Source organism: Rhododendron vialii, chromosome 6a, assembly GCF_030253575.1.
Source record: "Rhododendron vialii isolate Sample 1 chromosome 6a, ASM3025357v1".
NCBI classification, from domain to species: domain Eukaryota; kingdom Viridiplantae; phylum Streptophyta; class Magnoliopsida; order Ericales; family Ericaceae; genus Rhododendron; species Rhododendron vialii.
Genome location: NC_080562.1, coordinates 3,958,256 through 3,986,255, shown reverse-complemented (window position 1 = coordinate 3,986,255; position 28,000 = coordinate 3,958,256). Strand labels below are relative to the sequence as shown.

The following is a 28,000-nucleotide window of genomic DNA, read 5'->3' as shown; positions in this document are numbered from 1 at the left end:
CAGTTGAAACATTTGCACTTTGTTTTTAGTGTGTGTTGAGCAGGCAATCAAGGAGCAAAGAATAATTTTGACGAGGAAACACATACTAGTATATTGCCAGAGTGGTACTCCACGGACCGAAACTGTTCATTTTAGAATATCCTTAAAACGCCCAGTGGTCCTTCCAGCCAACTTCCTCCTCCAATCCAGCAAGCTCTCGATATACAGGTAGTTTTCTTCCTGGATCCAAAAGAGCAATACGTCAAAATTACCATATGAAGTCGTAAGTGTCATAAACACAGCACTATAAGCATTGTATGAATTCCATGGCATGCATAATGTAATCACTCTGCTGCTAAGACCATGAATTGATTGCAATGACACAAGACAGCATAGTGTATTCTAGATAGGCACCACAACATATTTTTGGTAGAGAACCAGGGAAGTTTTTGGGCCCAGTACATAATTCACTACTTAAGTACTTAGTACAAAACAATTGTGATTGACAGTGGCAAAGTGTTGTCAGAAGCTGATAGGACTCACTAACCAGTTGCTTGTAAGAAAACAGATGTGCTGTGCTGCTTTAAGTCCCAGGATATACTAAAAGGCAGAATTACAATATGTGTTCCCTTGATTTGAAGTCCTATCAAAATTCAATATTTTTACAGAAAATCATTTTCAGAAGAAAAACAAGCAGCCATTGTTGCTTTTTGACAATACCAGAACCTAGAGAGGGGTAACAATCACAACAGAAAGCATTGTTAATGCCCAAAATTCCTACTAACAATCAACCCCACAAAATAAAGTATCAGAAAACATGGTTTGAAAACTAAGAGTTAATTATCTTTATTTTCTTTACCGTTCAGGGCCAGGAAATCCGTATAAGCGTGACAATTAAATCAACTTCAAAACCAGACAACATTAGATTGAGATCAAAGAAATAAAAAAAACAGGAATCTATCCAACCAGGGCCTCAAAGTTCAAATCCCCAACTAGCCCTTTTTGACATAAAAAAAAAAACACAAAAACCATAATAACTGGAATCGGGGGCCTGTAGTAGATACCCCTGTAGGATCAAGTGCTTGCCATTTTATCAAAACCCACAGGTGGTGGTAAATGTGCAACTCTATTTCCTTATACCAAATCATAGCAAACCCTAAGCGCCACGGTTCGACCCGCGTGGGCAAGATACTGGTCCGCGATCAACGAATCATTAGAACATGAGTAATCAAGCTTAGAGATGGTTTAACGATGTTTAAAAGGGGTTAGGAGTGATTAGGAGTCAAAACAGACGAACGAGGACTAACGGACCAAAACTGTCCCAGAGAGCAGTCAGTGTTCGACAATTAAATTAAAAATTTCATAATCAATATTTTTCAATGATTCCAACGCCAAAGGATCACCAACTTACCAATCTTTAAAACCCATAAGGACCCATAACCAATAGCGTAATTTAACCATAACAAACGATGAAAAATGCAGCTCTGTAAGCTGCCCAGATTTCCAGATTACAGCTCAATCTTCTATAAATCACTATAAATCGAGTTCTTAATACTTTTGAACGATTCTAGTCCCAAAAGTGGCGCAATTGAACGAAGCTTATAAGGTAGAAGGAACCCTAGTCAAATCTGCACTCCAAGGATGGTTAAACAGGCATTTACCGAAGCAATACAAATCTGTCACGCATCAACGTGACAGATTGACACACCTCCACTCAAATGATCATAACTTTCGGTGTACTAAGAGTTTTAAGGCGATTCTAGTGACAATACAAAGCTGACTTCAAGATCTCGAAATTGATATAAAGTTTGCATGAATCGGATATCAGACGAGAAAGTTACAGCCATTTAAAGTTGGGCGTAAACCCAGAACACGAGACAGATTCGTGACCAGATTTCTAAAATTCGCCATTAATTCAATTCTCAATGGTTTCGAGTGATTCCAGCGGCATTAGAGCGGGCTCTAAGTCTACTCTATTTCATATGAAGGAACCAAAATTCAATTCTGAGCTTAAGAATGCGTAAAAAATCCCAAAACAAAGACCCTATTTTGCAGATTTTCGGAAATAGAAGGAACAACTTTAAACAACGAGGCAAGGCACAATCTAGGTACATAAACACCATATAAATGCATAACAAGAGTAAAAAATCCCTACCTCATTGGTTTTGAGCAAAACCCGACTCTTTGACCTGGTCAACCGAGCTCCCACATGGTCCGATCATGATTTTTCTTGGATATTCGGAAAGCCTGTGTTCCGAATCGAAACTTTAATTCTTGGACTTCGTCCGTAATCATGCTCTAAGGTGTTGAAATCAAAGAGAGAAGAGAGGGAGAGTTTTCGGATGGAGAGGAAGAGAGAGACTGCCGAGGGTGAGAGCATGTACACCAGTTGTGAGCAAAAATGCCTATGAATAGTATCCAATATTTACTTTACCTATTCATTTTCTTCTCCCACACTGCACTAGTCTTCCTACTTTACCTACCCACACTGCACACAAGTGCTGACTACCTAGTCACACAGAGAGAGAGAGAGAGAGAGAGATAGAGTAGTATTTTACTTATACCTGTGCTACAGTACATCACCAAAACTACTGAGCAAAAATTTCAAATGTATTTTACCTTTCTTTTTACCTAGTCTGTTGTACCCTAATTTTCTCACTTTGCATAGGCAAAGTACCTAAAATTGGGTGTTTAACTGGTCTTGTGTACATGCTTTGAGAAAGAGAGAAAATGAGAAATATTTCTCCTCCCGGAGAAATAATAGAGGTGGGGGAGTAATCCCCTACTTCTCACACCACACACTCATTCGTGCACCACTCGCTCAATTATTCTTATATCATTCTACGAATACGCCACACCAAATATTCGCACCATCTATCTCGGCGGGCCCTGGGTTTACAAGAGGAAAGAAAAAAAAAATACGGCCTCAAAATTATGGGTCTCTACAGAAATCAAAGCAAGCCAAAATCTAGAGCTAAACCCCAGAAATTAGAGGGAAGTTTATTACTAGAAGAGAGATTGAATCGAATCCACGAAATCTATGGGAAAAAACAAACACAGAAAAATACCAGCGGAAGCGTAACAGAAATTTGATTTCAGAAAACGGATGCACAGCCAGCAGAATTGAATCTATGAATTTTGATTTCACTGCCAACTCTAGTGTTCTAAAACAAACACAGAAAAATACAACAGCGAGAGTTTAACCGAAACCACAATGGATCGAGATTTGACAAGAAAAAGCAATAATACCTTTCCTCACGGATCTAGCAGAAATCGATTTTCCAGAGAATCCAAACAAAGCCCTAACAAAATTTAACCCCGTCATCTGAACTTGAAATCACAAACATGCAAATCATAAAGACAAAAGAATTATAAGGAAAAGGATGGCCCTAATGCCACGATACAATTGTCTAGTGCCACGAGCATTTATCCCATTTGCCTTTTTTACCCTCAATTTTCTCTCTCAAAGAATTTTGCTTCTCTCCTCATTTTCCATCCCTGCCAATGTCAGATTAATATAACAATAGTCCGGAAGTGAGTGGTTCGGGTTACCTCTTGCGAACTTCAATAGTGCGGAAGCGGATGGTTCGGGTTACCTCTTGCGAATTTTAACCAAACTGGACCTTTGTGGATGGATTACAAACTCTCGATCACATACTAAATCAGCTGTGATGGAGCGATACTACGTGGATTGAGTATCACCCTCTATCCCACAGTGCAAAACTCGGATTACTCTTTAATGGTAGAAAGAGAGATCTATTGAAGATAGAGAGTTTCTCAAAACTCTATTCTTTTGTATATCACTTTTGTATATCATATTGTATATTTCTATGAACATCCTGGAGAAAATAAATAGAAAGAGAGCATCCTAGATACTTTAGAAGTCTTCTAAATCTAAGAGATGAGAATTACTTCAACTTCTCCTAGAACTCTCTAACTAATGGGTCACCAGGTCATGCCCACATGGGGCAACCCGATTTGGTCCCGGACCGGCCCAAATTTCAACATCTCCCACTCATCCGTGCATGGGCATGACAAGTTGTATCTATCTCTTTTCCATCCACCCAACTAGAAGCAAACTCATACGCGCTAATGAACCATGCGATCGCTAGAGCACGTGCAAGTGAGAGCTCTACACTAGAAACTCTCTAAGAGCTAGTATAGAGACATCAACCCATAAAAGTGTCTCATGTACCCTGAATCCATTTAGTTAAACCGGACCAAGCTTCTTTAATCCTTCCAAAAAGCATGCTTGATCCCCAAAAGTCATGCACTCTATATTCACACTTGATCCACATCCAAATGAGCAACCTGAGTTGTCAACAGTGAATTAGAAAATAATAATACCATACATGTTGCAAGATCAAAAACTCGCAAAGCTTATAAATCATCTCCTGCACCTCTAAGTATTTTATTATTGTAATTTAATTTAATTCATGCACAAAATTTTAGTTTTCGAGAAAAACATATATAAATATTTTCTCTACCAAACAACCTCCCACTAGATATGGCATATCACAAACATGAAACAAATTTATTGTAGTGCATAACACAGTTTATGCATTAAACAGTAGTTTTTATGCTATTAAAATGAATAATTTAAATATTGAACAATGCCAAAAATTATCCTAACATGTCACATACAACATGTAAAATCATCCAAAATATTAAACATGTTGTTCTAAATATTCTGTAAATTCAAGTAGTTCACATGCAATTAGGTAGGCAAGAGAAGCAATCGCTTCTGGCAAGGGCCTGTCCAGGCACAAGGCCCACAATCTCCAAAATGTACAATTTTTGAGGCATCCAAATTTTTTTTAGTATATGGGTTGGGTAGGACTCTTTTTAGGAAAAATCCAGTCCAAGTTTCAAAAGTAAGGCCCAGTCTCTAGAGTATTGGTACTGAGGCAATAAGACTTTCTACTTATAAAAGACTCTTTACCTTCATCGTTTCCTTCAACTAGCGATGTGATACTATAGGTGGGAAGGCTTTGTTTTGCAACTTGTTTGTCCCACATCGATAGAGCAAAGGCTCAATTGGCAAAGTACTCACCTATAAAGTCCTCTACTCTACCTGTTTCACTTGCTCACGAAGTGGTTGCACGTGAAAGCAACATGTGGGTAGCAAGTATCAAAATTAAAATTGTTTGAAGGGAAATTTCAATTTTTTAAATATATATATATATATATATATATATGTGTGTGTGTGTGTATGTATGTATTAGTCAAGGGGATTTAATACTATAGTTTTGGCTTTCTTTGATTGTTTATTATTTTTCCCGTAAAAATTGACAAGCTTTTAGGGTACCATTCTTAGAAGAGACCTTGGGCACCCAAATACCTCTGGCCTGCCCTGGCTTCCGGCCCCCAAAATTTGATCCAAAATTAAGGCCCCACCATAATGTAACTTACATATAATATTAGAATATTTCCAAATAAAAATACAATTTTATTTTATTTTCTTAAAAAAGTTTGCAATCATATCTTTTTACATTTATATTGTCATTCTTTTAGTTTGAATTTTTCGTTATTTTTTGTATTTCTATCATTTCTTAAAGACATTCATGGATATGTAATGCGATCAATATAGAAAATTCGCTTCATGCCCTGATGGCCGGCTGGGAGGCTCCGCCTCCAATCCAATTATCCAACCTCACCCACTGAATAGTGACACAATCGTTCTTCACAATTAAAACTAAATTCAAGAATTAACATAAACGAAGGAATTACTCAATGGCTCTCTCACTCTCTTTCTCTCTCGCTCATAGATTCGATCTCTGCACCCATGTATATATAAATATGTTTTAGATGTATATCAATACAAAGAACAGAGCAACAACATGAACAATTCTGAGCACGTCATCAAAGATTTCTCTTCCGTTCGGCTGTCCCGCCACTACCGAATAATCAACGTTCAATCTCCTTGCTCAACGAGGCCGAACCACCGCCACCGCCAGTAAGACATCTTCCTAGGAGAAAACACTCGGGTCATACGGCTTGAGGCTTCTTAAGTTCCTCCATTCGAGTTCGACTAGTTTTCAGTCATTCAAAGAAGAAGGGCCTATGTTTACCGCTTACTGGAAGATAGAAAGGTTTTTTTTTTTCCTTGAACCGAAGAACAAAGAAAAGTTGAGATGTACGTGAATCTTTGGAGGGAGGGAGAAACAAGCACAGTGTCAGGTCCCACTTTACGGTCAAGGGCAAAAACGTCACACCCCTGGAAAGATCGTGGCACTATAGTTATCTATCGTGGCTTTAGCATTGGAAGTTAAGCTTGAGTTTGGGCCAGCCCGAATTAAATGAGAATTAAGTGGCACTTTTTTATACTTACAGGTAAAAAACTGTATTTCTATTGAAGATTGGGCCTAATGCCTAAAATTTTAGGAAAAATGACAGCTAATGACGTGTTTTAATAATTAATATCCGTCAATGACATTTTCAGTATTAACAAATATTCTTAGCTTATCCTTAGCAGGTATTAATTATCAAAACACGTCTTGGGTCGTCATTTTCCCAAAATTTTATTAACATATACCCAAGCTCACGGCTTAGGTTTCTTTGGTAAAAGAAGGGGAAAATGACAGCTTAAGACGTGTTTTGATAATTAATACCCACCAAAGACATGTTAAGAACATTTGTTAATACTGAAAATATCCTTAGCGAATATTAATTATCAAAACACGTCATTGGCCGTTATTTTCCCCGAAAGAAGAGAGTTTTCTCGACTTGTTTAAGAGCCCAGATTCACATTCTATGGGAAATCCCGTGGATCAGTTTATTTAGCCCAAGGTCAAGGGCCAAGAGACACCGTCGGGCTATTGGGCTTTTTGAGTAGGTCCAAATCAGTTAAGGCCCAAGTCTGGGCCCAATCAGAGAAGGGATTCAAATCAACCCTTCAAGAAACTACATTTTAAGCTCGTACGTATTTCGAAAATATTGAATTTTCAGAATTTGGCTCGATGAGCTAATTAATATTGCATGAGATGGCAAGCTACTTGGGTTCGTCTCTTGATCGGAGAATTATTGTGTGGTGCCACATGACGCCCTCCAACGTTATACGTTCTTGTGACATCAACCGTCGTGTTTATGAGTCCCACAAGAATGCTTGGTCTTGGAGAGCGTTGCGGTGCCTCAAGACCACTGAATGATTATTACTCCTCTCGATCAGCTCAAATGAAGCTTGTTTGAGCTTGACACGAATGATAAACAAGCTCAATTTTAATGTTTTTTTTTTTTTTTTTTGCTTTCTAGTCTCAGTTGGCAGTGGGCACATGTAAATTGAAGTATGGCTTTTGATGTTATTATGCTAGGAAAGCATACGCAAGGAGCCGGAAAGAAAATTCAGAGATCAAGCTCTGTGCCTTTGTCCAACGCAAAGGAGGGCCTGCCGGATATGGGAACTGAAACAAGCTTGAAGAAACTTATAAAGAAAAACGGATGGTATGTAATGAACACAGGGCCCGTTTGGCTGATGGGACGCGCAACGGTGCAAGATAGATAATCTCCCAGTCGATGTTATCCCGTCAGGCTAACACTGATGACTTTATTAGCCCGATGAGCACAAATTTGATCGAATTTTGAATAGAGATTAAATTCTTTATTCCGTCGAGATAAATATTTATCTTCTCCAAATCAATTATATTGTGTCACGTCGCCATGTTCTATTGATTGGGACCACTGTTTTATAACATGGCGCGATGTAATTGATTTGGAAGAAACAAATGTTTATCCCGTTGGTGTAAAGAATTTATTCTCTTTTGAATATTAGCCCCTTGGATTATATAGTCCTATAATCCTATTTTAACACTCATATCTTGTCAAATAGACCGAATCTCAAAGCCTTATTGTCTGTTTTCTTAATAAATACTACAATCTATGAAGTACTTCTTCAATCCATGCTTGTAATCATCTGTACTATTGGTGGGTTGCAGGTGGACTAGGTGCACCTCTGCATTTCTGAACGAGCCTCCGATGATAGCATCAGACGTACAGCGGCTCTGCTTACAAGTACCTATTTTAGTTCCATGTGGCAGGAATCGCCACCCTAAAATCACGCACCAGCACTGGAATTAGTACTACATGATTTCTGATCCAATACTAATGTATTTTTGATTGTGTATGTGTATATGCATGTATGTGAGTGAAAGAAACCTGAGGAGTGAGCTCCATACTATCACTTCATTTGAAGAGGTGTTTTTTTTGTCGAGCATAATATGGTAATCAGTTTGTATGATACGAAAATACTTTGTAGAAATATATCTCAGCAAGGGAAAATATATCACTTAACTACGGGGCTGTTGAATAAAACTGAAAATTAGGTATTGAAAGCTGAATGTTTAATTTTTTTTAAGTTGAAACTGTTTGATACATACTGAATTTGAAGCATTGAATTAATTAAGTTGTTTAATAATATGTACAAGGAGCTGAAGTCTTAAATTCACTTATTTTTCTAACTTTGCCCTTATATAGTCATCTTTCGGTTTGTGAAAGAAATGATTTTTGTAGGAAATGATTTTGGCACTCCCTTTTTTGTTAACACCACTCTCATGCAAGTGTATTTTTGCACAAAAAATACACTTACAAGGGAGTGGCGTTAACAAAAAAGGGAGTGCCAAAATTAGCAGCCTTTTTGTACTACCATTTTAGTATAAGTTGATAAATATGTTTGTTGCAACTGTGAGATTATGAGAATTTCATTTCTTTTTTTGAAAATTTGTGTTGTAGAATCCCAAAAAGCTATGCAAACCTAACTTTGGAATTCTTACAATTTCTTTCCTTTTTTACGTTTTCAGAATTTGTAGATTCTAAAAATAAGTTATGTGGAATTTTCAACAAACATTCTAAGTTGATTTTTAGAAGCTATGTATAATCTAAAAAACTTTCAAAGAATTTTTTGCAAACACCCACTAAGCAGTGACCATGGAAATCGAAAAATCAATCCCAATTGTGGATCAACGGCAATAACTTAACAACGGCAATAACTTAATAAGACAAGTTAATCAAAATAATGAGATCTTATATTGGTCTTCTTCCACGTTTTAGCAAGTATTCTCTTCTAATAATCCAGCCCCAAAACATAACTAATTCCAGAACAAGTGTTATACTATGAAAATCTGTCTTCAGTCTCAGAGCAGGAACCAAAGATTGAAATTGAAGCTAAGCCAGCCTTGGAACATCATATCCAAGTGTACTACACAAAAGAAATGCAATACATGCACTTCTAATCTGTATCCCATTAGCTGTCATTTTTGACACAGCACATCATATTGGACTTAAAATGATACAGGTCTGCACACGCAGTACTGCTAGAAACTGACACTAAAGAGGAGGTACAAGCATAATAATTATCCGAGAGAAAGTAAATGATTTTGAGCTTTTACCGGTATGTAGGTCCCTCCTATATACGAAGTACAAAAATTCCTCTTAAACCAATCTTAGATTATTTCCAACTATGATGATAAAGTTGCACATGGATCAGAAGCCACGAAAGTAGCAAAACTCATAGGGGACTTGATCTTGGCATCTAAGGATCCAATTACAAGCCAGAATGTCTCTCAGTGCTTAAGATCTCGAACAACGTTCTGTACTTCATCTGTTTCTTGATGATAATAGCACTATCAAGACTCAAATATTGATACGGTAATTAACTAACATAGGATGCAATAGGAATAACCATATGAACTCGTGCAACTTTCAACTGCAAAGACAAGATCGCAGAAGCAAGGCACATAGAGTTATCCTTAGATACAAATTAATCTACATCTTAGTAATCCTTATATATTATTGAAAATCAAATTGTTAATGTAAGTGAAATTGCATTTGCAAGATAAAAACAAATAAGTCACAAAGTAAATCAACACAAAAGATCATTGGCATTATGTTTAAGGCATAAAAGGTCAACTTAAAACAAAATTGCATTGCCATTACTACTTGGAAGTAAAATGCTCGGAGACAAAAATCAACAAACCACAAGTTCACCAAATGGTGCCACCCAATACAAAAACTCCACCTAAAGCCTAAAGGCACCAAAGATATTAGTTTCAGGGGAGCTATATATCTATTCATTTCCATACTATGATTCACCCCTGCTGCTTCTTTCTTGATTGCTTAAAGCTTAAAATACAGCTTAGCTAGAAATAAAATAACTTAAAAACAATTGCATATAGAGATACTCGATAGACCTAGTGATCTGTCCAACAAAAGGAAAAAAATCAATGATCTTTCAGGCTTAAATTTTTCCAGTTGGCCCGACTTAAGACTCTTCAAAGGCAAACAATGTTAGAAACTTTAGTTTCTGGTTCATCATGTTCTTACCTTTCTCTTTCCCTCCATAAATTCTTGCCCTAATCCATGATCCCAAAACATCCTAAAAGCCGTAAGATAGTTTTATTCCCTTACTTTCAAGCAATATTTTGAAATCGGGATACATATCGTGTATCGTTTTTTCATTTGTATCGATCATATCGGAATACAAATCGCGTATCTGTTTGTTCAAAAAAATTTGGAAGAGGGAGAATACTAAAAACAAGATTAGGGAAGGAGACACTTGAACTCAAACTTTTTTTTTTTTTGGCTTGGTATAAAATAGCTAAAACCCACCCCTATTTATACTACTTCATGAAAGATTCTAGTACAAAGATATTTTCATACAAGATAAATTTTGAGGTAATTCTAGAATCACACATGTGACTATTTCTCACAAAAAAACTCTATGATAAGTGGAGTATTTCATAAGGATATTCTAGAACTTCTAGAGTTAGATATTTTAGAGTTTTTAAAAACTAGATATTTATATCTTCTTCAATAATATCTTTCATCTTTGGATTTTGTCAATCGGAAATTTGTCAATTAGATTTTTTTGTACTTAACTTTCTTTTGCCAAAATACTAAATTTAGTTTATACTTCAACAACGTTAATGATTATAGTTAATACTACCTCCGTCCCAAAATATTTTTCTGCTCCGCAAAACGAAAAAATTTAAAAATACGAGTATGCATTTCTTTTAAGAACTTTTTTAAATTTTTTTTTCACAAATTAAAAGAAATCGTCGATATCTAATTAAGCTGTTAAAAAAATTTTAATTTTTTCTTGCAAAAATTGTATTATTTTTACGTCCTCGTTTTGCAAAGTGGACAAATATTATAGACAGAGGGAGTATATAATAAAAAAGTAGATACACATAATAACACTAACAAACTATACTTACATTTAAAAAAAAGTTTTTAAAATAAAAATTTTAAGTCTCTCAACTGGAGCCTATTGCATTAAGACTTTATATTCCCTTTGTTAGGGAAAGAAAAGTTAGACATAACACAATCAAAGTATGATTTTTTCTTCTATACAAGCCCTATATTGAGGTCGAATTTCTATCAAATGGTTTGAAAGATGCCATAATTCGATCAAATGGCTTAAGATTAATGCATTTTGGGTTCCATTTCCTTAAATAAAGTCTGACTTTTTCCCAATAAGTAGTCGTAGGATACGTACCGAATTAGGATACATGCATAAATCATAAGATACGCGGTCATATCGTAAAATTTCTATACAAAAAGAATACAGGTTGGGATACGTATAGCGTTCTCCGAAGGTGACAATACAAACCGTAGGATACGCATCATGTATCGTAGGTTTTTAACAACTATGCTTTGAAGGGAGTTATGTCATTGTGAAAATAAAAATGTGAGAATCATATTAGAGAAAAAAATTTGCAAATTGAGAATATATAACTTCCAATAATTACATTTTTAAAATAGGAAATTTTTTTAGTAAGTTCTCCCTCTGTCCCTAAATAAGTGTCCGACGCGCAAAACTAGACTTTATAAAACATGCGTATTTTTTATTAAAAAATTTAATTTTTTTTCACAATCTAATAGAACTCATTGCTATTTATTGATTTGTGAAAAAATAATAATTTTTTAACGAAATAAATGCATCTTTTTGAAGGCCTAATTTTGCGCGCCGGACACTTATTTAGGGACGGAGGGAATATCACTTTTCCTTTAACGGTTAAGTATTTAAATATATTTTATATACATATTTTTATATAATATATATACGCTCCTTAGGCGCTCTCAACCTTAGGAGCTTCTAGGTGCCTCCACTCCCCCGCCCCCACTCCCGCTTCATGCTACTAAGGAACGGCTTAACCAATATTGTAGCAGGACATATTTGTATTAGATTAAGGACTTTTTCAATTAGCAGGTTTAGACTTCAGATTTAGATGTATTCCCTCAGCTGCCGCAGAGCTGTTCTAGCTCAGTCCTTGGTGTTTGTTAAATTAGTTCAAGTGTTTGTTTGGGCAGAGGGTTTGTCATGCTAGGTGTACATGGCTAGTTAGGTCAGGGATTGCTGGATTCAGTCTCTAGAGTTGTATAGAGTAGCTCATGCAGTGTATTTGTCCCCACAATTGGTATTCACTCATCTTTACGTTGGCAATTTAGGCTTTATCAACATGGGATGGATTAGAAAAAATCTGTCCCAGCCGACTTCCTCCTCCAATCCAGCAAGCTCTCGATATACAGGTAGTTTCCTTCCTGGATCCAAAAGAGCAAAACGTCAAAATTACCATATGAAAGTCGTAAGTGTCATAAACACAGCACTATAAGCCTTGTATGAAATCCACGGCATGCATAATGTAATCACTCTGCTGCTAAAACCATGAATTGATTGCAATGACACAAGACGGCTCAGTGTATTCTAGCTAGGCACCACAACATATTTCCGGCAAGAGAACCAGGTTACACGACAGAAGTTCTTTGGCCTAGTACATAATTCACTGCTAAAATGTTAGTACAAAACAATTGTGATTGACAGTGGCAAAGTGTCATCGAAAGCTGATAGGACTTACTAACCAGCTGTTTTCTTACAGCTGTTCTGCTTTAACTCCAGGATATACTAGCAGGCAGAATTCCAGTATTTGTTCCCCTGATTTGGAGTCCTATCAAAATTCTATATTTTTACAGAAAATCATTTTCAGAAGAAAAACAAGCAGCAGTTTCATACAATCTATGGTACTCGACAAAATAATCATGAAATGATGACACAAAAAGCAGAACCCCAACAGTTTAATACACCAAGAGACCAAGTAGAGACTATTAATGTAAATGAACAATGAACCCATACCCTAACTGGAAAGAAGCGGAATACGACACCCTAATTTGAGCTTCTTGTTTTCAAAAATAGTGGATATTCATTCTCCATCCAATTCCTACAATCTTCAGCAGTCGCCAAGGGATGAGCAAGCTGGAACTGGAGCACTTTCCTCTTTAATCGCCCAATATGCGGCCCCCTTACAACGTAAAACATATCCATGAGATCCGTTCCATTGAGCAGCGGTTTTTCTTCCCAAATATTCTCCAGACACATATTTTCAATAAGACCCTTTACTTTGTGAAATATATTTAGGCGCCGTTCCTCCAAAGAACACGTTGCTGCAGTAGCCTCATCAGTGGATTGGTACAACACTGTTGAAAGCAACAGTAGAACACGCCAAAGATCTCCAATTTCACGCAGAATCTCACCAGACTTTACTCGAAGGCTCGAAGAAGTTCTTAAATCACCACCATCACAAGAGTAGTCAGCTGGAGGTGGTTTTAGGTCAGCAATGGCCAAGAACCGGGGAAACAAGGCAGAGAATTTGGGAGCGTACCAGTTCAATTTCCCAACTTTTTCACTTTCACTGGACCTTCGCCTGAGAGACTTTTGAAACAAGAACCTGATGACAGCTTGGCCCGTGAATCGCCTATTGACAACTTCGCCCTTGAATCGCCCATCACACAGTGGCAGGAGTAATGCAGCGTACAAAGCAAGCCTCTTTTCCTCAAGAGTCTTGAAGGTAGAGAGTCCAACTCGTTGCATAAGTCTCCATGCATCCTCCATGTAAGCAACACAAACTACATCAGGGGTTGGAGACATCCCAAAATCAGACGGATCCATATTGAAGACTTCCCAAAATAACCCCATGCCACAAATCATTCTTAATGCCTCAACATGTTGATTGTCCTTGGCCGATGAAAACATAAGATAAACTTCATGACCAATAGATGGCCTCCACATTACATGATTGATAGCAGCTTTCACATCACTATCAATCGCGGCAGCTCGTAGCTCTTCATCTAGCTCAAATCCAAGACTTGTAGCTAATCGTATAGCTCGAAAAACTCGAACGGGATCATGATAAAATGTTGCCTTCGGATTTAAAGGGGTCATTATTTTTCCAGATTTAAGGTCTCTCATACCTTTTCCAGTAAAATCTTCAACTGAATTGGTGTTGACGTTGTAGAACAAGCTGTTAATGGTAAAATCCCTAAGAGATGCATCCAATTCATATTTCCCTCCAGCAGAGAGGAAGAGACCGCTCCTCATAATGTAGTGCTTCGATCTCAACTCCACAAAATCAACGCGCATGTCAAACAGCAACATCCTCGCTCTCTCCAAAGACGAAGATCGAAAGGATTTGGATTTGTTTCGGATGACTGTAATTTCCTGTACTCCTATTCCACGAAAGGACAATAACAGATTGACTTTTTCACAAAATTTTCTACCATTCATGTTGTCCACAACAACCTCAATACGATCAGAAGCACGCTGTCTGTCTAGAAACTTATCACGAACCCAACCACCGGCAATACGGATTTCAGTATCGAGATCAGAATGGCGTGTAACCTGAAGAAGAAAGTCGAATAGCAGCCTCTCGTTATCCATGAGCTCAATTTTGTCTCTCGCCTGAGAGGAGTAAGAAGGTGGTGGCGTTGCCTCAAGGGGCAGACACATTGCCTCTTCCTCCTCAAGAAGGCCAACATGAATTGGTTCCTTTCCTGTATGGAAATAAGTCCATGGTCCAAAGAACACTGGGGGGCCGAGCAACTCGTCCCCACGAGCTTCGGAAGCCGGATTGGGACCCAATTTGGGAATACAAAAATGCCTGCTGTTCCCTCCCTCTGCACTTCCCATCATAGCCATTGTTGTTCTTTGACAATACCAGAACCTAGAGAGGGGTAACAATCACAACAGAAAGCATTGTTAATGCCCAAAATTCCGACTAACAATTAACCCCTCGATATAAAGTATCAGAAAACATGGTTTGAAAACTAAGAGTTGATTTATTTTTATTTTGTTTACTGTTCAGGGCCAGGTGGTCTGTCGTTTCAAAAAACCAAAAATATAATTTATAAAAATGGGAGTTAACTACTGTTGTGAAATTTTAAAGTACTCGCAAGCGCACGAATCGTACCGAAGTATAGTATGGTGAGAGGTAGGTCGAACCCAGGGCCGGCCCAAGGCTTTTTAGTGCCCAAGGCCTAATAAAAAAAGTGTGCCCTTAGAGAAAAAAAATTTGCACGATTCCCCAAAAGAGGCAAGCAATTTGGGACGGAGGGAGTAATACTTAACAATTTTTACAGCAACAATCACAATACGAGAAAGCCAAACCAATATAAATTTTTGCTTACCAAATTAATACTTAACAGTTTCTAAGTTTTTGCTTACCAAATTAAGAGGAGTAAGGCTCATTCCAAAATATACCCAAATAACAGAAGAGGACAATTTAAAGCAATTGTATCTCTAACAAAATAAAACAGATTTTCATACATGGTCTGACTAGTAAAACATCAAAAGGGTCAAAAAAAATCTCACCTCCTCCTGCGTTCTATCTTCTCCTGTGACTCTCAAAGAGACAAAGATCGCAGCGAAGAAGGCCAATCACCACCTCTCTGACTCGCACCTATCCTGCAAATTGAGAATGAACACATAGAATAAAAGAACAGAAAACATGCGAAAAAGTATATTCATTGAAAGAAACTGAGAATTTACCCATGCCTAGAGCGCAAGGGGAACAGAAACTAATTAGAGGCCAAAGGAGAACAATCAAAACAATCTTCTATTAGATTTAGAACAACAAATTGAGCAGACAAAATTCAAGAAAGAGAAAAACTCTGTGACCTCTCATTGTTTGGGATTTTCAATTCATCTCAATGTTTTTCTCTTCCCAATCGTTTTCATTCCTAAACTTGCAAGAGCATACAAACTCGAGCGAAATTTAATGGAAAAAATTTACAGAATACTCAACAATCCAAATTAATCCACCTGCCTGTGAGTTAATTGGGATGTTGGAACTCTTATATGGCGATCCATCATTTCATCTCCATTTATCCTTGTGCTTTTCAGCCTTGGGGTACCCATCAGTAATTGCGGGGAGCACCAATGGGGATTCCGTTCTTTGAGGAATGCAGTGGGAAAGGAGAAATTGGCCATGACAGGGAAATTAAACTAGTAGAATCTAAGGGAAAGTGTGAAGGGATACAAATCTACGAACACACATGCATATCTCTTTACACATAATGACCAAGAGAGATGATAGGAAGAGAGATGATAGGATGGAGAGAGAGAGACAGAGAGGAGAAGAAGAACGTACCAGTTTGATGGCGTCGAGCGTGATAGTTTCAGGAGCAGCCGAGTAGTGATTCTAGGGCTAGGGCTAGGGCTAGGGCTAGGGCTTGTTGTGAGAGACTGAGACGAGAGATTTGTTTTGTTTGAGTGGAAATTAAATGGACCAATTAGATATTTTATTTACAAAACTGCCACCGAAATTTGTTGGGCCTTCTTCCATTGATTGTCTCCAGCTGGGCCTTTTAATTAATATGGAATGGGCCAACTTTTTCCTTTTATTGGGCTAAAAAAGATTCCTAATCAAGCCCAAATAAGAAAATTAGTGTTGTGCCCCTAAAATTTGGCCTTTTTGGGGTACCCAAAGCCCAGGCCTCTTGGGCCTTGGGGTTGGGCCGGCCCTGGTCGAACCCACAGGGACTTTTTTTTTTAATAGAAAAACTAAATAAACTTAAATCGATTAAACCCTAACCTAGTTGTCAAAATTCGAGATTTGTTTGATGAGAATAAAATTGAAACAAATAGAAAAAATAAGGAAACTATCAAAGACAAGGAAACTAAAGTTTATTTTTAATCAAAGAGAAAATACTAAGATTTTGGAATCCACACTCATTAACTCATATCATTATATATTCATGATCGTTGACTCTACCCAAAATTTCTTCATGATAATCTGAAAGCTAATTCTATTACCATGAAAAATGTCGTTGTGAAAGTTTATTAAAAAGTTATTAAAAAGTCTAATGTATGTTCCTCCCGCTCGCAAGTATAAAACCAAATCATTAATAGTATCTCATTTAACAAATCACATTAATAAATATCCAGTTTCATAGTGGAAAACCAGCTAAAGACAATTCCAAATCATGAGAATATCCCAAACAATTGATTTGGAGTAAGAACAATTTAATTAAAATCAACCACATATCAAATCTCATGAATATATAAAAATAATAATCACTAACGGGGCTTCATCCTCAAAAGTTGAAAAGTTTAGCCAATCATGGACTACAGAAACATGTTCATCATGTGTAATAATAAAACTCCATTTGAGAAGATAAAGGTCTCACAAAATATGAAAAGATGTTCAACAGTACTTATTCCTTCTTGCTCCAGCCGTGGCCTCTGATCTTCGAATTGCCGTCGTGATCGTCAACTCCAGCCGAGGTAGTGCTTCTGTATTTTCGCCGTGTCCGAGATCCCCCTTCAAACCCTCCTTTCTTTTCTTTTTATAGTGCTAGCCGAGACTTATTTCCTTTGTAAGAGGAATCCTTGTTTCACACGTGCACCTCCTTAGGAATTGTTATTCTCCACGATTCCAAATCTGAGTTCTGCCTTTCTATTTTAACGGGTGAAATAAATAATATTATCATCTTTTCCTGCAAAAAAAAAAAATCAATAATTTAATGTTATAAGATAATATTATGGTAAATTACGTGCTATTAAGGACTGACAACATGTGATATTAGGGCCTCTAAGTGTGAATAATTTGTGTTCATCAACTACTACTCCGTAAAAGTTCTCGCGGAGAGTAAAAAGCTAAGTTACTATACTTTCAATTAATTTCTACTTTAGTTGGAAAAGCAAACAGAAGTTGGATTTTGTGATTGTGATTTGAATAAACTAAAACTAAACTAGAAAGCAGATAAAGGATTTGGTAACAAATGAGAGAAGGGACTAGGGTTTCCGATTCAGTCTCCCCTTGTAATGCAATTGTTTCAAAACCTAGGATTCATATTCAACATTCAACTAGACTACCGTAAGGTAGCAATTTCTATCGATAATCCTCAAAAATATAATCAAGATTCATACTCCGTATGGGCTATCTCAACACGGCATGAATTGTCTTACTGGATTTAACCAACAGCACGACCCGTCTCACGTCGTATAGTCTATTTCAAAGCCTATCAAAACATTAAAAACCATGACAGTGCTTGAAACCATGGATACAAACATAGTTGTTAAAAACCTACGATACACGATACGTATCCCATCCTGTATCATTTTTTTGTATAGAAATTCTACGATAGACCGTGTATTTTACGATTTATACGCGTATCCCAATTCGGTACGTATCCTACGATTACTCCGTATTTGAATATCTGAGAGCCAGTTAGAACCGTGGAGGCAAGATGCTTTTGTGGATTGCTTAGTGAAGGCTATTCGTTCTCTTTTTCTTTTTTTTTCTTGGCAAACAAAGCTATTATACCAACTCCAAAGGGTACATCGAGGGGGCCTCGAACGACGTAAGCTAAACAAACTTACTCATTCAGGCCGAAAACCAGAAAAAGAAAAAAACAGGCCTCTTACAATGCCTTCCAACAGAAAGTTGGAAGAAAAAACAAGCACCTCAACCAAGGCTATTCGTTCTTAATCTGTGGTGTTATTAGCGGAGTATTTTGTTTAATTCGCGGAGTATTCGTTTTAATCCGTGAAGTCGTTCGCGGAGTATTTTCATGTCATCCGTGGAGTATTTGGTGAAGCGTGGAGTTTCGTTGAATCAAACAGAATCTATGAGCAAGTGGTGATCTTCAGGTATGTTTTCTAACAAAAGAAACTTCCAGAAATACCCATCAAAGCCGCACCCTCTTCTGAAAATTCAAAGAATAAAGTTTGGCAAGTTTCCGAACTCTCTCTCCAGTAAAAGTGGGCAATAAAGGGATAGTGTTGGACGCCCAACCTCCAAAATTGAATTTGAGTGGATTAATAGCGTGTTCCATCGAAAAGTTCGAACTCTCCTGCCTCTATTCGCTTCAAATTTCTTCTATTTCTTCTGATCCCGATCCGCCTCACCCTCTCGGGCCTCTCCCCTTTCTTGTGACCACCTGTTCCACCACTGTTACCCGTGTCTTCTAATATCGCTCTCAACCTTGCAACTCCGTGCAATGTTAAAAGTCTGCTCGTATCGTACCAAAATTCTAGTTCCGTCCTTAGATAGACCTAATATCTATTTGTTTATATGTTGCTTTGTGCTTTGTCACCTTGCTTATAAATAGTTATAATTGCTGCATACAAAAGTCACAAATCTGTGGGCTGCTACAATGTGCGCCCATATTTTTACATCCGTTAGTGGTGGAGCATAATCATATAGTAATGCTAAAAAAAGGGAGCCAGTCCCAGCAACAGAAAGTCTATGGGTACAGAAATTTGGTACAGATTTTGTACATAGATTTTTTGTGGGGCCCACTACAGGTCCCCACACAAATGATCCGAGCCGTTCACTAAATGTAAAATATTTTTTCAAGGGCTCTCGCAAAAATTTAGCTCAATCTGATACTTATAGATATTCGATCCAATCATCTAATTTTTCATTTAGATTTCAGGATACGAAAAAGTTAGATGATTGAATCGAATATTTATAAGTATCAGATTGAACTGAATTTTTGCGAGAGCCCTTGAAAAAATGTTTTACATTTAGTGAACGGCTCAGATCATTTGTGTGGGACCTGTAGTGGACCCCACGAAAAATCTGTACTAAATTTCTATACAAATTGACTTTCTGCATAAAAAGCCTATCTAAGTCCAAAGCTGCGATCCCAAGGGTCAGCCTAGTGATCAAAGACTAAAACTTAAGGGTTTATTCTCTCCTTACGTCTCATATTTGAAACCTCTTAAGAACTATCAACTACTTTGGCGTCAGTCCATACTGAGTTTTGCTGCGGCTTTAATTGGGCTTCACACAACTGAACGGTGGGATTAGGCAGACTAGTCGAGGTACGCGTAAACTGACCCGAATACTAAATTATTAAAAGAAAACGTCCAAACCCATCAGATATCTCTAACACGTAGTAAAATGGTGTCTATAGTTTTGGGATAAGGTCAAGACATCTAAGGCCCACCACCAATAAAGACATTCATATAAAGATCCATTAACTACTTCCTGGATGAACACAAATTTGTGTACACTTGGGTTGAAGAAATTGAAGGTTTTTGAGCAAATGGGTTCTCTAATGGCAGGTTGGGATTCACCTGTTCAAGATCCCAAAACTGGTAATTTCTTATTTGCTGTCGTGTACACTGATTTTTTAATGAGATGATCGGGTCAACTAGCGCGCACTTCAACTAATTGAGTGCAAGGTGCTAGGATTCTGAGCTGAGTGTAATTTTGCAGTGAAAATCCAGAGGAACAAGTCAGCGACCAAAGAGGAGATTGAGGCTTACTGGAGATCAAAGAAGAAAGATGAGGAAGAACATCTCAGAGCTATTCCTGACATGTTAACGAAGAGCAGTGAGGTGTGTGATCTCTTCACATGTCAGCTTCTCTCTAGATGTCCTTTTCCTTATTAGGCTGCTATGACTTCGTAGTTTGTTTTCTGCCCTAGCTTGACTCGTTATAAGGTCATTCGAGACTGGCTCGTTATGCATACATTTCGGTTGTGGGTTAGGAAAATTTTTAGGATTGGTTTTGGGTAATAAGTGAGGAGAGAAAATAGGGTAATAATTGGGGATATGGGAAATAAGTGGAGAGAGATAGACCGAGAAATGAAATTAATGATTGGATATATGAGTAATGAGTGGAGAGAGAAATGAAAGTAATGATTGAAAATATAGGTAATGAGTAGCTTTGGGTTTGGGAAAAATTTTCCAAACCCACAACCGAACAAGGACTTTAAGCTCGTAGTATTTCAAAAATATTGAATTTTCAAAATTTGGCTCGATGAGCTAATATTGCATGAGAATGAGATAGCAAGCTACTTGGGTTCGTCTCTTGATCGGAGAATTATTGTGTGGTCTTGCGCACTGTCACGTGACGCCGTCCAATAGAATATTTTCTTGGGGGTCAACAACCATGTTTATGAGCCCCACAAGAATGCTTGGTGTTGGAGAGCATTGGGGTGCCTCAAGACCACTGAATGATTACTCTTCTCGATCAGCTCAAACGAAGCTTGTTTGTGCCCGTTCGTATTATAAACAAGCTCAATTTTAATGCTTGTTTTTCTCTAGTCTCAAATGGCAGTCGGCACATTTACTTCCCTGAATATATATGCAGCATGAGCACATGTAGAAGCATGTAAATTGAAGTATGGCTTTTTGATGTTGTTATTATGCTAGGAAAGCAAACTCAAGGAGCCTGAAAGAAAGCTTCAGAGATCAAGCTCTGTGCCTTTGTCCAACACAAAGGATGGCCTGCTGGATATGGGAACTGAAACAAGCTTTGAGAAACTTATAAAGAAAAACGGATGGTATGTAATGAATATAGGGCCCGTTTGGTTGATGGGACATGCAAGATAGATATTCTCATCGAGTATATGTTGTCCGATCGGATGAATAGTGATGAAAATAGTAATGTCACAACTCTCATAGCGGTTCAATCCTGATGAAAACAAATTTAATCGAAATTTGAAGATTAATTAGCCCCTTGGATAATACTTCTAGTCCTATGTAATGCTCATTTCTTGTCAAATAAACAGGATCTCAAGGTCTTCTATAGTCTATTTTCTTAATCAATAACTACAATCTATGAAGTACTTCTTCGATCCATGCTTGTAATCATCTGTACTATTGGTGGGATAAATGCAGGTGGACTAGGTGCACCTCTGCATTTTTGAACGAGCCTCCGGTGATTGCATCAGACGGCGGCCCTGCTCACAAGTACCTGTCGCAGTTCCACGTGGCAGGAATCGCCACCCCGAAATCACACACCGGCACTGGAATTAGTACTACATGATTTCTGATCCAGTACTAATATATGTTTGACTGTGTACTTGTATATGAGAATCAGTTTGTATGATAGTAATACTTTGTGTGTGTGTGTATATATATATAAAATCTCACAGCATTACTCATTGAGGAAAATATATGTCTCTCTGTCTCTATGCTTAACAAGTACCTTTTGCAAGGAAGACTCAATCCATTTTCTATATTCTCTTCCTTTTTGAAAACCTCATCACTATATATAATGCAAGTGGCAAAGAAGAATATGGTTGAGATTAATTAAGGGGATGGCCAATATTCAATGGCATTAAGCAATGAATACGGAGATCGAAAAATCAATCCCAATGAGGGAGTAAATCCAATATTTTCAGAAACTTTTGGATCCAATGGCAATTGATAAATCATTGCAACGGTAATATGACAAGGATCCACGGTAATAAGTTCAAGAAAATAATGAGATTTTAAATTAGTCTTTTGTTTTTAGGATAACTCGGGTGTTCGGGTCAGCTTATGCGCACCTCGACTAATCCTGAGGCCCAACCCACGGCCGCCCACTTGCGGGAAATCCAATTAAAGGCGGAGCTAAACTGCTTATGGACTGATTCCAAAGGAGTTGATAGCACTTGAAAAATTTTAAACAAGAGACATTATGAGGAAGTAACAAGTCTCAAGCCTTAACCTTTAGGCTAACCACTTGAGTTATTTTAAATTAGTCTTATAGACTTATAGAAAGTTTATGCCCACCGCACCTCCCCAACCTCTCAATCTCACCATTCAAAAGTATTTTGGATGGTTTTGGATTGAAAAAAAAATTCTTCCAGATAAGGGTTGAAGAGTCTTATTAAAATTTAGACCATTGATTATTGAGACAGACAATGAAATGTTGAGTGGTGAAACAAAGCGGTGGGCATAGCACCATTATCACCCACCCTCAGTACTGTTTGAAAAGTAAACCAAATACAGCAATTCACTGACTCATCATCAGATCGAGCGGTTGAGTGCTAAAATAACTCGAATTGGAATCGGGGACTCTGCAACAAGGGTTAAATCTGAAACCAATTAATACATACAACCCTACCATCTACCCTACTACGAGATTATGTTCTAAACTGTGCTTAGGCTCTATTTGTTTCATCGGAAATAATATTCTAGATAAAATTCATTAGCGGTGAATAAGTAATTCACACTCTCCAGGTGTTTGTAAGAAAAATGAAAAGTATTTTACTGTCCTCCCGTACAAAAAACTTCCGGGTAAATTTAGGAGGTCATGTTGCATTCTTTTCTGAATAAGTTTTCCCAAAATTCTGGAATAAGCAATGAGACAAACACCCAAACTTTATTATTTCGCCGAATTTTAGCCTATTTCTTAATTCTGCAGTGAAACAAGCAGAGCCTGAGCGATATGATGATTCAGAACAAGTTTGCTAAGTTCTGCGGACCTTGGATTTGCTTCAGATTTTGATCCTCAGGGACATGGATTCTTTCCAGGGTCTTGCCAATCTTCTTCTCCCATAAGGAAACAAGCTCGTTGAAGGAGTAGATGTTTTTAGGAGGCTTGATGTAAAGAATCTTGTTCAATGTTCTTGGGTCATCCACAGCTTTGATGGTGTAGGTGCCAATGTCATGCTCCTCCGTGAAGACAGCTATCGGTAAAAACCACAAAATTGAAAAACAAATGTAACTCCCAAACCAAGTTGACCAGCAATGGAAAGTTTCATTTTATGTGTACCGTGTTCCTATTAAAGAACTAACAGAGACCAGAGTAAGAAGGAAAGATAACGCATTTCTGCAAAATCAAGACAATTGCCTTGAGTTGATTAGGTTTTTATAGTTCTGAAACTATGGTGTATTGAGGATGAACATGTTTTGCATTCCTGCTCCTTATTTCAATGAGTTATTTTACGTACCAGAAGATAAACATAAAAACCCTGGACAATTTTTCTCTTTTCATCCTTGCAATATTGCAGAAATTCATTAGTGTATGACAAGATTTTGTCAGATTCTCGGATTGCTTGAGAAGGGAAGATTCATGAGAAAAAAAAAAGTGCATAGTTAAACTAAACATAGATTAGGGTGTAGAGAGCAATTAATACCTTTAGGATTTCCATCCCCCGGGATGATTGCTTTGTCTCTGGGGGGTACAGAATGTCCTGGCTGCGCTAATGTAGGCAAAAAATTGCCCGCAAAGTTGTTTGAAGACACATAGGTGTGGGGAATTCCCTCAGCCTCAATAGCTCCGCGGATTTGGGCTTTCATTGCATATATCACTCTGCTGCTAAAACCATGAATTGATTGCAATGACACAACACGGCTCAGTGTATCTAGCTAGGCACCACAACATATTTCCGGCAAGAGAACCAGGTTACACGACAGAAGTTCTTTGGCCTAGTACATAATTCACTGCTAAAATGTTAGTACAAAACAATTGTGATTGACAGTGGCAAAGTATCGTCGAAAGCTGATAGGACTTACTAACCAGCTGTTTTCTTACAGCTGTTCTGCTTTAACTCCAGGATATACTAGCAGGCAGAATTCCAGTATGTGTTCCCCTGATTTGGAGTCCTATCAGAATTCTATATTTTTACAGAAAATCATTTTCAGAAGAAAAACAAGCAACAGTTTCATACAATCTGTAGTACTCGACAAAATAATCAGGAAATTATGACACAAAAAGCAGAACCACAACAAGTGTTAATACACCAAAAGACCAAGTAGAGACCATTAATGTAAATGAACAATGAACCCATACCCCAACTGGGAAGAGGCGGAATATGACACCCTAACTTGAGCTTCTTTTTTTCAAAAATGGTGGATATTCTTTCTCCATCCAATTCCTACAATCTTCAGCAGTCGCCGAGGGATGAGCAAGCTGGAACTGGAGCACTTCCCTTTTTATTTGCCCAATAAGCGGCCCCCTTACAACGTAAAACATATCCATGAGATCCGTTCCATTGAGCAGCGGTTTTTCTTTCCAAATATTCTCCAGACACATATTTTCAATAAGACCCTTTACTTTGTGAAATATATTTAGGCGCCGTTCCTCCAAAGAACAAGTTGCTGCAGTAGCCTCATCAGTGGATTGGTACAACAGTGTTGACAGCAACAGTAGAACACGCCAAGGATCTCCAATTTCACGCAGAATCTCACCAGACTTTACTCGAAGGCTCGAAGAAGTTCTTAAATCACCACCATCGCAAGAGTAGTCAGCTGGAGGTGGTTTTAGGTCAGCACTGGCCAAGAACCGGGGAAACAAGGCAGAGAATTTGGGAGCGTACCAGTTCAATTTCCCAACTTTTTCACTTTCACTGGACTTTCGCCTGAGAGACTTTTGAAACAAGAACCTGATGACAGCTTGGCCCGTGAATCTCCTATTGACAGCTTCGCCCGTGAATCGCCCATCACACAGTGGCAGGAGTAATGCAGCGTACAAAGCAAGCCTCTTTTCCTCAAGAGTCTTGAAGGTAGAGAGTCCAACTCGTTGCATAAGTCTCCATGCATCCTCCATGTAAGCAACACAAACTACACCAGGGGTTGGAGCCATCCCAAAATCAGACGGATCCATATTGAAGACTTCCCAAAATAACCCCATGTCACAAATCATTCTTAATGCCTCGACATGTTGATTGTCCTTGGCGGATGAAAACATAAGATAAACTTCATGACCAATAGATGGCCTCCACAATACATGATTGATAGCAGCTTTCACATCACTATCAATCGCAGCAGCTCGTAGCTCTTCATCTAGCTCAAATCCAAGACTTGTAGCTAATCGTATAGCTCGAAAAACTCGAACGGGATCATGATAAAATGTTGCCTTCGGATTTAAAGGGGTCATTATTTTTCCAGATTTAAGGTCTCTCATACCTTTTCCAGTAAAATCTTCAACTGAATTGGTGTTGACGTTGTAGAACAAGCTGTTAATGGTAAAATCCCTAAGAGATGCATCCAATACATATTTCCCTCCAGCAGGGAGGGAGAGACCGCTCCTCATAATGTAGTGCTTCGATCTCAACTCCACAAAATCAACGCGCATGTCAAACAGCAACATCCTCGCTCTCTCCAAAGACGAAGATCGAAAGGATTTGGATTTGTTTCGGATGACTGTAATTTCCTGTACTCCTACCCCACGAAAGGACAATAACAGATTGACTTTTTCACAAAATTTTCTACCATTCATGTTGTCCACAACAACCTCAATACGATCAGAAGCACGCTGTCTGTCTAGAAACTTATCACGAACCCAACCACCGGCAATACGGATTGTAGTATCGAGATCAGAATGGCGTGTAACCTGAAGAAGAAAGTCGAATAGCAGCCTCTCGTTATCCATCAGCTCAATTTTGTCTCTCACCTGAGAGGAGTAAGAAGGTGGCGGCGTTGCCTTAAGGGGCAGACACATTGCTTCTTCCTTCTCAGGAAGGCCAACATGAATTGGTTCCTTTCCTGCACTACTTGCCGTCATAGCCATTGTTGTTCTTTGACAATACCAGAACCTAGAGAGGGGTAACAATCACAACAGAAAGCATTGTTAATGCCCAAAATTCCGACTAACAATTAACCCCTCAATATAAAGTATCAGAAAACATGGTTTGAAAACTAGGAGTTGATTTATCTTTCTTTACTGTTCAGGGCCAGGTGGTCTGTCGTTTCAAAAAACCAAAAATATAATTTATAAAAATGGGGGAGTTAACTACTGTTATGAAATTTTAAAGTAACTGCAAGCGCACGAATCGTACCGAAGTATAGTATGGTAAGAGAGAGGTCAAACCCACATGGACTTGTGATTTTTTTAATTGAAAAACTAAATAAACTTAAATCGATTAAACCCTAACCTAATTGTCAAAATTCGAGATTTGTTTGATGAGACTAAAATTGAAGCAAATAGCAAAAATAAGTAAACTATCACATACAAAGAAACTAAAGTTTCTTTTTAATCAAAGAGAAAATACTAAAGTTTCGGAATCCACACCCATTAACTCATATCGTTATATATTCATGATCAACTACTCTACCCAAAATTTCTTCATGATAATCTGAAACTGTTATCATGGAAAATGTCATCGTGAAAATTTATTAAAAAATCTAATGTATGTTCCTCTCCGCTCGCAAGTATAAAACCAAATCATTAATTGTATCTGCATTTAACAAATCACAATAAATATTCAGTTTTATAGTTAATGGTGAAAACCAGCATTCAACGCTAAAGACAATTCCAAATCATGAGAAAAACATGATTGAACTTATATCTAAAATCTATCTCTAACAATTGATTTGGAGTAAGAACAATTTAATCAAAATCAACCACATACTCGGGTAAAATCAAATCTAATGAATATAAAAATAATAGTCGCTAATGGGGCTTTATCCTCAACCCTAGTTGAAAAGTTTAGCCACTCATGGAGCAGAGAAACATGTTCATCATGTAAAATAAAACTCCATTTAAAAATATGAAAAGATGTTCAACAGTACTTATTCCTCCTTGCTCCAGCCGTGGCCTCTGATCTTCGAATTGCCGTCGTGATCGTCAACTTCGGCCGAGGTAGTGCTTCTGTTTTTTGCCGTGTGTGAGACCCCCTTCAAACCCTCCTTTCTTTTCTTTTTATAGTGCTAGCCGACACTTATTTCCTTTTATTAATTGAGGAATCCTTGTTTCTACCAAAAATAAGTTACAAAAATGATACTCACATAACCGTTGCGTGTGTTGTGTAACAAATTCTGGTCGTCTAGATGTATTTGGACGTCCTAGATATTAAAAAAACTCTTCCAAGGAAAAATTTAACTTTTTTGGAAAAAAATTTGAACGAATCTTGACCATTTATTACAACAATGAACGGATAAAAATTGATTGTGTTTGATATTTTCCACAACCATTGTGCGTCCAATTGAAGTTTCCTTTTTACGTTTCACACGTGCACCTCCTTCGGAATTGTTATTCTCCACAATTCCAAATCTGAGTTCGGCCTTTCTATTTTAATGGGGTGAAAT

General features: G+C 37.8%; 4 protein-coding genes across 7 annotated transcripts in view; 2 read left to right on the top strand and 2 right to left on the bottom strand.

The window, feature by feature from the left end:
- The window catches only part of LOC131331016 (uncharacterized), a 42,578-nt gene that overhangs the window by 7,260 nt on the left and 7,318 nt on the right, over positions 1 to 28,000 (top strand). The window lies entirely within an intron of this gene.
- Positions 66 to 26,528, bottom strand: LOC131331015 (tRNA nucleotidyltransferase cca2-like). 4 transcript variants are annotated; one of them, XR_009201292.1, is made up of 2 exons: positions 2,135 to 2,688; positions 66 to 219 (listed from the first exon to the last, which is right to left on the bottom strand). XR_009201292.1 is itself a non-coding variant. In XM_058364815.1 (2 exons), the coding sequence occupies exon 1, from the start codon at positions 26,481 to 26,483 to the stop codon at positions 24,795 to 24,797; it is 1,689 nt and encodes a 562-aa protein (XP_058220798.1). In that variant the 5' UTR covers positions 26,484 to 26,528; the 3' UTR covers positions 66 to 219; positions 24,765 to 24,794. The 4 variants fall into 4 exon arrangements, 3 of the variants coding, with proteins under 3 accessions (XP_058220798.1, XP_058220796.1, XP_058220797.1); XM_058364815.1 differs by lacking the exon at positions 2,135 to 2,688 and adding an exon at positions 24,765 to 26,528; XM_058364813.1 differs by lacking the exons at positions 66 to 219; positions 2,135 to 2,688 and adding exons at positions 24,489 to 24,588; positions 24,765 to 26,528.
- LOC131331014 (tRNA nucleotidyltransferase cca2-like) lies at positions 12,223 to 14,995 on the bottom strand. The gene is made up of 2 exons (XM_058364812.1): positions 13,103 to 14,995; positions 12,223 to 12,513 (listed from the first exon to the last, which is right to left on the bottom strand). The coding sequence occupies exon 1, from the start codon at positions 14,939 to 14,941 to the stop codon at positions 13,133 to 13,135; it is 1,809 nt and encodes a 602-aa protein (XP_058220795.1). The 5' UTR covers positions 14,942 to 14,995; the 3' UTR covers positions 12,223 to 12,513; positions 13,103 to 13,132.
- LOC131331017 (uncharacterized) lies at positions 20,195 to 22,161 on the top strand. Its single transcript, XM_058364819.1, has 4 exons — positions 20,195 to 20,350; positions 20,472 to 20,593; positions 21,413 to 21,543; positions 21,881 to 22,161. The coding sequence occupies exons 1-4, from the start codon at positions 20,245 to 20,247 to the stop codon at positions 22,026 to 22,028; spliced, it is 507 nt and encodes a 168-aa protein (XP_058220802.1). The 5' UTR covers positions 20,195 to 20,244; the 3' UTR covers positions 22,029 to 22,161.